The sequence below is a fragment of the Salmo trutta genome, chromosome 6 (assembly GCF_901001165.1).
Source record: "Salmo trutta chromosome 6, fSalTru1.1, whole genome shotgun sequence".
Lineage (NCBI taxonomy): Eukaryota > Metazoa > Chordata > Actinopteri > Salmoniformes > Salmonidae > Salmo > Salmo trutta.
In genome coordinates this window covers 41,367,503-41,377,638 of record NC_042962.1, presented here as the reverse complement: position 1 = coordinate 41,377,638, position 10,136 = coordinate 41,367,503, and the positions used below count along the sequence as shown (strand labels likewise).

The window sequence follows — 10,136 nt, the reverse complement described above, 5'->3', positions numbered from 1 at the left end:
GTTCGCCTCGATACTTTTAATGTGCTGGCCCAGGGTCCTGAGAACGGGTGATAAACACAGTCTGAACACACACACAAACAGCCTTCAATGTATGGGTAGAGAACGTGTAAGAGAGCGCGTGAAAGTGAGTGAGTGAAAGTACGTGTGTGTGTGTGTGTGTGTTCCTCACCGTCCACTCAGCGAGGAGCAGTAGGGGACGACGTGGATCCCCAGCAGTCCCTGTTCTCCAGAGAATTCCACTGTCTCGGTCAGGGGGCTGCAGAGACAAAACACACGGTCAGAGATAGTTTGTGTTCGTCAATCTCACTCACACACAAAAACGGTAACAGAAACACAGATACCTACAAATAGGAACACACTCACCCACATCACTTTTCTAGAGTACGTTCAGTCTTTACATTTACAAGCTTTTACTGGCACTTGTGAGACGAACACACACACACACACACACACCGGGGTTAAAACAACAACAAATAAATACATCTATCTCTGGGGGCAAGTTAACCTCCCCTTTCATGTAAAAAAGTAATGACCATAGTGCTTCTAGGGAAAGAGGATTATTTTGTATATGCATTTAACTGCAAGTTTGACCAATTCCAATCCCCTTGTTTAAGGGGGTCCGGTGTCCTTCGAGATTATTTATATGAAGAAGGACTGAGAAGCTCAGTTCTGGTGACTTTTTAAAAAGGACATTCTACTCCCAAATGAATAAAAATGTAATTATACTGACACCATCTAAAATATCATTTCCACCTCGAGAAATTAGCCCACTAACATATTGGTAAGAATTATGTAAAAATGTGTGCAGTTTTAGTTGAGCGTTGTGGTGGTGGTGAACATTAGACTATTTAATTCCCTTCATCTGAACATCGGTGTCAGCAACAATCACGCATGTCAGTTCAGCACACAAAGAGTAACAGAGAAAATAAAATGTTCTTTTATTTCGTAGAACAGACATGCTTCTGTATTAGGCTGGCATCTCCAAACCAGCCCACCACCAAACACCCAAGAGATTTTTTATTGCGGATCTCAACAAACAACCTCTCCAGAATCCATATGATGGATATGTGTCGCAGTGACTGAGAACTTTAACCCTTGGAAAACAGAGACAGAAACAGAGTCACTCTCTCTCCCCCCTTCCCTCGCTCTCTGAGACAGGCAGTGGTTGAGTGAACAAGGTCAAGGTGAATTAACTGGCATTTACATGGTCCAGCTGCGCTTATGCAAGCGTGTGAAACCTGCCCTGACAGGTTGTGTAAGTGTGATGCTGGAGCGTGGTGGAGCGGAGAGGTGTGTGATGCTAGGTTTAGCTGCTTGCCTTTCGAACATGATTGGTTTCAGGCCACAGGGTATGCTGCCCTTCGACCTAGAGTGTGTCCCAAATGGCACCCTATTCTATATATAGTGCACTACTTTTGACAAGAGCCCCATGACCTTGTTCAAAAGTGGTGTACTATAGAGGGAATATGGTATCATTTGGGACGCATTCCAAGACTGTTTACACACCCCCTCTACTGTAACAAATCTTTCTTGCGTACACACACGCCAGGCTGCCATTAGACCCTAGTAGACAGAGGGGAAGGATTCCCACAGAGAATGTGCATAGATTTACCAACACACCACTGAGCAGGGGAATGGAGCTAATAACTAGATCTGGCTGGCCACATATTTACACACATACACACTCAAATGTGCACCGAAAGACCTTGTATGCCCAGTTGAGAACCGGTATACTGCCACTGGCAATTGAAGTATGTAGGTCCAATGCCATTGATGAAGAAAAGCGGCTATGTACAGTCCGCAATTTAGGGAAGAAGAATGAACGGGATGGAGAATGAATGGTACTTTTATTTTATTGTACTTTATGATGATGATTTAAGAGTAACTAGGATGAAATGCAACAACAGAAAGCATAGCAATTGTGCAATTGTGGATTAGTGATTAAGACAAACTTGAATGGCTATTTAGAAAAATAAGTGTTCCTGGGTGCAAATGTTATTTCCAAAGCTTAGAAGATAAGACGAGGGTTTTTACGTTTTAAGTTTAAATTATTTTCATTTCCCTAGGAATGCTTCCTGAACACTTCTACATTAATGTGGATGCTACCATGATTACGGATAATCCTGAATGAATCGTGAATAATTATGTATGAGAACGTTACAGAGGGACAAAGATACCCCCGCGAGATGCTAATCTCTTACCATTACCAGGGGATGCGAATCTCTCACCATTACCAGTACCAGGGGAGGTTAACCTCCCACCATTACCAGTACCAGGGGAGGTTAACCTCTCACCAGTACCAGGGGAGGTTAACCTCTCACCATTACCAGTACCAGGGGAGATTAACCTCTCACCATTACCAGGGGAGATTAACCTCTCACCATTACCAGGGGAGATTAACCTCTCACCAGTACCAGGGGAGGTTAACCTCTCACCAGTACCAGTACCAGGGGGGGCTAACCTCTCACCAGTACCAGGGGAGGTTAACCTCTCACCATTACCAGTACCAGGGGAGATTAACCTCTCACCAGTACCAGGGGAGGTTAACCTCTCACCATTACCAGTACCAGGGAAGATTAACCTCTCACCAGTACCAGGGGAGGTTAACCTCTCACCATTACCAGTACCAGGGGAGATTAACCTCTCACCATTACCAGTACCAGGGGAGATTAACCTCTCACCATTACCAGGGGAGATTAACCTCTCACCATTACCAGTACCAGGGGAGGTTATAACCTTTTTTTGCGGGTATGACCTTGGTTCCTCTGTAACTTTCTCACTCCTCATTATTCACAATTTTTTAAATTTAACCTTTATTTATCTAGGCAAGTCAGTTAAGAAAAAACAATTATTTACAATAACGGCCTACCCCGGCCAAACCCGGACGACGCTGGGACAATTGGGCGCCGCCCTATGGGACTCCCAATCACAGCCGGATGTGATACAGTCGAACCAGGGATTGCAGTGACGCCTCTTGCACCTGAAGTGACGCCTCTTGCACTGAGATGCAGTGCCTTAGACCCCTGCGCCACTCGGGAGCCCAATTAATTCATGATCATCTGTAATCATGGTAGCATCCACATTAATGTAGAAGTGTTTAGAAACATATTCTATTCTTATTTACAATAAAAGTGACTACAAAATGACAATACCAAATACCAAACGTATGACTATTTTAATACACATAAGGGAACTTGTCCAAATACTTTTGGTTCTGTAAAATTGGGGGACCACATACAAAAAGTGCTATAATTTCTAAACAGTTCACATGATATGGATGAAAATACCCTCAAATTAAAGCTGAAAGCCTGCACTTTAGTCTCAATCGTTGTATCATTTCAAATCCAAATACAGTGAGTACGGTTACATGCACACAATAATACAATTATTATGGATATATTAATGTAATAGTTTGTTTAAAATGTTTACATGCTTTGCAAGAATAATCATTTCCCCAATAATCCTGTTAACATCTGAAATGAGGCTACTGATCGGACTTAAATGCAGAAAATCAACAATCAAAATAAAAGTTCTACCACGGCGACCATGTTATTTTTGCGAAGCCTATTAGGAGTTTGGACATATAAAGTTTGTATGTGAAAACTATAACGTTTTCTACATTTTCTTTTTATGTGAACTCACTTCACTTGCGAATAAGAGGGAGGCTTGCTCTACCGGTGCTGGCACATGACCAGATCAAACACACTGCTGCAACGCTGATTAAGCTGTTTACGTGTCCTAATCATTCAATAGATTGCTCAGAAAACCGGGTGTTTTAATCGGTGTATGCTTACTTGGATTTTGAACTTTCAAGATAAGCAGAGTAGTGTTTACATGACAATTGCTCATTGTCTTATAGGCCCATGTGGGATGGGCACCCTGAAGAGGGATGCCACTACAATAAAAATAAAATCCAATCAAATCATGCATACGCAAACACAACTACTTTCCCTCTCTCTCTCTCTCTCTCTCTCGCACACACACACACCAGGAATGACCTGCTGGCTGGCTGCCTGTCCTGCTCATTAGGGTAGTGTAATTAGTTGTGGTTCTGGGGGTCTGCTACAAAACACAGGAGAACTGACTGTCACTCATACACACAGACAGGAGAGAGGAAGGGAGAGGGGGGGGAAGGAAGGTGGAGAAAGAGGGAGAGAGAGAAGGAGAACAGGAGCCTGATTAGAGTGGTTATGCGTCACAGAAAAAGGGAGAGAGGGGTAGAGAGAGTGAGAGGGAGCACAAGAAAAAGAGGGGGGAGAGAGAGGAATGAGCATCAGGTAAGTCAGCAAATGAGGAATAAAAGGATGAAAGGGAGGGCGGGGAAAATGAGATGCAAGCAAATCAACCTGAATGAGCAAGGTAATCAACTGCCTATCAATAACATAGGACCATGTGTTAGTGGAGAGCAGAAAGGACATGGTAGACAGACACACACACACACTAGAGAAACACAGATGCACACACTCGCCCTCTCCCTCCCCTTAGCATCCACTTCAGATCCATTTGCTGTTTCCTGAGAGCTACACTAAGGCAAACAAATGAGCTTAAAAGGTAGGTGTGCCAAGGTGGAACAATGGAGGAAAGAAGGGTGTGTGTGTTTGTGTGCGCACGTTAGTGACAGACAGACAGACAGACAGACAGACAGACAGACAGACAGACAGACAGACAGACAGACAGACAGACAGACAGACAGACAGACAGACAGCGTGTGTGAATTGTGCATTTAGACGACTGTAATTTTAATAAGGTAGGTAGGGGAATATTTCTCATTTTAAGGTACATGCACCACTAGTATGGATGCATGCTTGTATGCATTCAATTTAGGTATGCTGTGTGAGTGTGTGTTCGCCTGAATGTACAATGAACATAACTGGATGTGTGAGTATGTGTGAATGTCATTTGATAGAGGTTGTGCACAGTACAATCCAGTACTGTATGTATGCAGTGTGCGCGTGTGTGTGTGTGTGTGTGTGTGTGTGTGTGTGTGTGTGTGTGTGTGTGTGTGTGTGTGTGAGAGAGAGAGTGAGAGAGAGACCTTAGCGGAGGTTAAAAATAATAGTGTGACAGAGGAGTCCTCTCTCTCAAATGATGCCAGCCATGCAGGTAATAAACCTGACCCATTCCACCCAGATACAACCAGTACTCAATTCTAACATATCCTGGACTTCCCACAGTGACCGTTTTCCCTTCTGTCCTTTCTCAAAACAACCCTTCCCTAGTCATTATAACGCACACACTAATCACTACCATAATGATCCTCATACATTAGTCATGTCCCTGAGCTCTACACACACACGGGCACACGTGTGCAAACTCCCGCACATGCGCAAATGCACACACGCACACGTGAATACGCATACAAGCTGCGCTTTCCCCTGATCTTATCTATGGGAACTCTATCACTATCAAAGGCCGTGCTCTCTCAGTATCGGGTTGTGATGTCCTTGTTCATCTCTGGTTGACAGCCACAGCTCAGTGCTTTGGAGATAAACTGGTGGAAGAGAGACACAAACTCATCACTGTCATTTATTATATTTCTCTATTCCTCTGTTCTGTCCTTTTTGTTTATGGGGAAGTTCATAGATAAAGTACACCTGCATTCCTGGGTCACACACACACACACACACACACACACCCTCTCCGCAACAAATCTACATTCATAAAAACAAACGCTGGCACAAACAAGCTCATCAGAGGAAGCCAGAGCTTGTTAGCGCCAGGCTATAATACATGCATGCTATGCTCCTCTCCCTTTTTAGCATCCCGTGCATACACAAACAAACACATCCATTCCTCTGAGGTGGTGGAGGGAGGGAGGGAGGGAAAGAGGGAGAGGAGAATAAGATGGAACACCCACTCTTTTCTGACTAGTCGTAGATCAAGTTTGGTCTGAAGAATCTCCTCACTAACAAACTTGCTTTCCTTTTTTTTTTGCCATATAAATGGCAAATTATTGGTGATAAACGAAGCCAATTGCTGGTGTTGAAAGTATTTTCACTGCTAGTAAGATAGGTGAGTTCTCTCCATTTACAAAGTACAGTTCTTTAAACTCTATACGCATCGAATCCATTCTTAAATCGTAACGAAAATACTGGAGCACACTGTCAATATACTGGTCATGGTTTACTGTATATCAGTTTAGGGTGTGCATCCTGGCTCCTGGGACTGTGACAACTACAGGAAGTGGAGACACACACACACACACACAGTCACACGTCACAGGGAGTCACATGACCACTGATAGACTGGGATATTATGGTCCCTTGGGGCACTAGCCATTGTCGGCACTAACAGACAGCAGCGGTTGCCATGGAGAGACACACACCCCCGCCTAGCCAGGTCTCTACAAATCCAGCTTGCAGAGTGAAGTCTCTGGGAGGCTACTGGGCAGGAGTCAAAGGTATGGTGGACTAAAAACTCTCTCGCACTGGAACTCTCTCTCGCACACACACACACACGGCCAAGGCAGTTTAATCTGGTCACAGCAGGAGAACAAAGAACGGAGGCATTTGTAATCACTCTCAATGTTGTCAATCCAGCCCAGAGAGTGAGCGAGCAAGAGAGAGAGTGAGCAGGCAAGAGAGAGAGCGAGCGAGCAAGAGAGAGAGCAAGCGAGCAAGAGAGAGAGCGAGCGAGCGAGAGAGAGCGAGCGAGCAAGAGAGAGAGCGAGCGAGCAAGAGAGAGAGCGAGCGAGCGAGCGAGCAAGAGAGAGAGCGAGCGAGCGAGCAAGAGAGAGAGCGAGCGAGCAAGAGAGAGAGCGAGCGAGCAAGAGAGAGAGAGAGAGAGCGAGCGAGCAAGAGAGAGAGAGAGAGAGCGAGCGAGCAAGAGAGAGAGCAAGAGAGAGAGCAAGAGAGAGAGGGAGCGAGCAAGAGAGAGAGCGAGCGAGCAAGAGAGAGAGCGAGCGAGCAAGAGAGAGCGAGCGAGCGAGCGAGAGCGAGCGAGCAGAGCAAGAGAGAGAGCGAGCGAGCAAGAGAGAGAGCGAGCGAGCAAGAGAGAGAGCGAGCGAGCAAGAGAGAGAGCGAGCGAGCAAGAGAGAGAGCGAGCGAGCAAGAGAGAGAGCGAGCGAGCAAGAGAGAGAGCGAGCGAGCAAGAGAGAGAGCGAGCGAGCAAGAGAGAGAGCGAGCGAGCAAGAGAGAGAGCGAGCGAGCAAGAGAGAGAGCGAGCGAGCAAGAGAGAGAGCGAGCGAGCAAGAGAGAGAGCGAGCGAGCAAGAGAGAGAGCGAGCGAGCAAGAGAGCGAGCGAGCGAGCAAGAGAGCGAGCGAGCGAGCAAGAGAGAGAGCGAGCGAGCGAGCAAGAGAGAGAGCGAGCGAGCAAGAGAGAGAGCGAGCGAGCAAGAGAGAGAGCGAGCGAGCAAGAGAGAGCGAGCGAGCGAGCAAGAGAGAGAGCGAGCGAGCGATGCACACACATAAGCGACTAGTAGTTACAGATATGCAAACACAAACATGCTTATGAAAAAAAGAGAACAGCACACAAACAAACCTTGTAAACATATCAACCCATGCAAACATGTGAATATGTAGTGTGTACACAGACACACACCCCCTACTTGAGTGTGACCCGGCTCATTTTGGCTGTAGTGGGGATGTCAAGCCTCAGTCGGTCTTTGGGTTCTCCTCTGTGGGTCAGTGCATGGCTGTCATCCTGTGTACACACACACACACACACACACACACACACACACACACTTAGCCAAGTCTACTGTTGGTATCTCAGTCCCTCACTCTCCACTAGTCCACTAACAGGGACACCAACCAATCAATCAATATCTTCAGTTGATATCAATCCCGAGACCTTTAGACAAGACAATGGCCAGATGGACCTGGGTTCCAACCTCATCCGTGAGTGTTCCCCCTCTCCTCCGTCAACTCAATCTGTTCTTCTTTGTTTTGCTCTCCTTCCATATCGCTCAGGAGAGAGAGGCTCATTTTAAGTCATGCATGCTAGCGCCACACCAGCAGCCCCGGGGTGAAATGTAAAGGAAAGAGGAAAAAAATAAATAATTTTTTTTTAAAAACGGCGCAATCAGTGTTGACGGACGAGGAAGAAAAAAGAATGGGGGAAAAAAACGCAATACAAAAAGGAGGTTCCCAATTACGACCTTCTGCCCAGTCACTTTCATTGTGTCACCAACCTCCTCCATTGTCTCAACCCCCTCGTACTGACACATACAGGGGGGCCTCCCACTTACCCCTCCCCCGATCCCTTGGCCAGCCAGGACCCTCGGTCCAACCCCTGCTTCTCCTCTCCTAAATACACATCTCCACGACACACGACGCTCCGTGCACAGATAAACAAATAGTGGCCCAGTTATTAGGCCGCTAAGCTGTTATCCACAATGGGCCACATGTTACCATGTCTCCATTGTTATTGTGCATCGCCCCACCTATTCCTCCATCTCATCCATTAAGAGTTCTGCTCTATTCACACGGCCCAGGGGAAAAGAGAGAAACAGAGAAAGAAGGGGAGAGGGCGAGTGAGAGAGGAGGGGGAGAGAGAGGACAACAGGCTAAAATGGGGTTTAACCCTTTACACTCATCTGAATTGGTCTATATGGATCGGGGTAAATGTAAATGTTTCTTACAGAAGAAATATGCATAAGCATGGTAGCAATTGAAAGGGGACGTGTTGGAGATTATGGGAAAAGTATTAGACCAAAGTTGAGGACACAACAGTTCACCTGACAAGACTGAATCCAAACATTACACTGTTGATTTTATGTGCATTTTACATTCTGTACTTTTTGCCACATTTGTTGATAACTAAATGTTTAAATACTCTGGAAACATTCAGTAACATAAGAATAGTCTTGTTAAATGTGGGGTAGGTGCAACATTAGACAAGACATTTTGAAGGGTTTGAGTGAGAGGACTAACTGCGTCTCCAAGTGGCTACACACCTCTGAAGTGTGCACAGTTCCTAAGTTATTTCAATACACTTTTATGACTCAAAGAACAGTCAACAATACGTATTATTTATTAAAAGGTGTTGCTCTCCTAGCTGTGCTGTTGAGGAACTAGAGCAAGCACACTTGCAGTTGTTTCATCTGGAACAGAAACCCACCATCCCAGCCATAACACAATTACTGTTGTTGTTTACACAATCCAAAAACCGCCCATTTTAAATAGCAATCTGGGTCAGGTGGGCATCATTTGAAAGCTTGTTCAATTGCCAACATGACTAGTTAAATTAAAGAAAATACTACCGTACAGGGTTAGGTTTTCACAAGGCAATTCAGAGAAACAGATCGTTATTGGAGTGCATTCAGGTGAGTGTTCCACAGCTAATTTTCTTAACAATAGACTTAACACAGGCTCATTCCGTTCAGAACAACCCGGGGTATGGCGGCATGTCATCTTGTAACTGTACATCAAACATTGTGATCATAAACGTTGACACATGAGTTTTATGATATGGAAATGTGAAGTGCACATTTGGACTCACGGGAGTTCTCGTCAATGACAGCATTACCCTCACTCAGACAACAAAAAAGTTGGCCACAACTTCTTGTTGTTGCGGTACTCAAACTGCCTTATTAATTATCTCCCATGATTAGTATCGAATACATTCTAATAAAAACGCACTGACGCTTGGATTTAATAAAGTAAATAATATAATAGTATGCTGCTGTGTTTCTTCTTCGTGTGACTGTTTTTTCTCAGGAAAAATTAAGTATTCTGTGGCCAAATACATGCCGGGGCTAGCGAGAACGCACATGACAAATGAGGTGTGTGTGTGTGGTTGTTGTCATACGCATGAGAAATGAGGTGTGAGTGTGTGGTTGTTGTCATACGCATGACAAATGAGGTGTGTGTGTGTGGTTGTTGTCATACGCATGAGAAATGAGGTGTGAGTGTGTTCTCTGGGAACGCTTCTGTGATCTGCTAAACGTCAGATGTGGTGAGAAATGGTGTGTGTGTCTGTGTCGGGGAGTACTTTCCTGTGACCCTTGACCCCTGTCATATCCATCACAGAATTGCCCCTTACTCATAGCTGAAGCATTACCCCTCTAGGGAAGGGGTCAGGACACACACACACACAACCGTACTACTGATGTGAGCTCCTCTGTACAGTTCGCACTCAACATTACAGGGTATGGGCAGTAAAACCACACCAAAACTGCCGCCATTTAAAACTTT

The 10,136-nt window shown here is 45.4% G+C and overlaps 1 protein-coding gene across 1 annotated transcript in view; it reads right to left on the bottom strand.

Annotated features, from left to right (window-relative positions):
• Positions 1-239: 239 nt before the first annotated feature.
• Positions 240-10,136, bottom strand: part of LOC115195927 (partitioning defective 3 homolog B-like) — an 89,192-nt gene continuing 79,295 nt past the window's right edge. Inside the window, exons 5-6 of the mRNA XM_029756282.1 lie at positions 7,540-7,641; positions 240-256 (exon numbers count right to left, since the gene is read on the bottom strand). Of these exons, the coding sequence (XP_029612142.1) occupies positions 7,543-7,641 (99 nt within the window). The 3' untranslated portion in view covers positions 240-256; positions 7,540-7,542. The remainder of the gene's footprint in view (positions 257-7,539; positions 7,642-10,136) is intronic.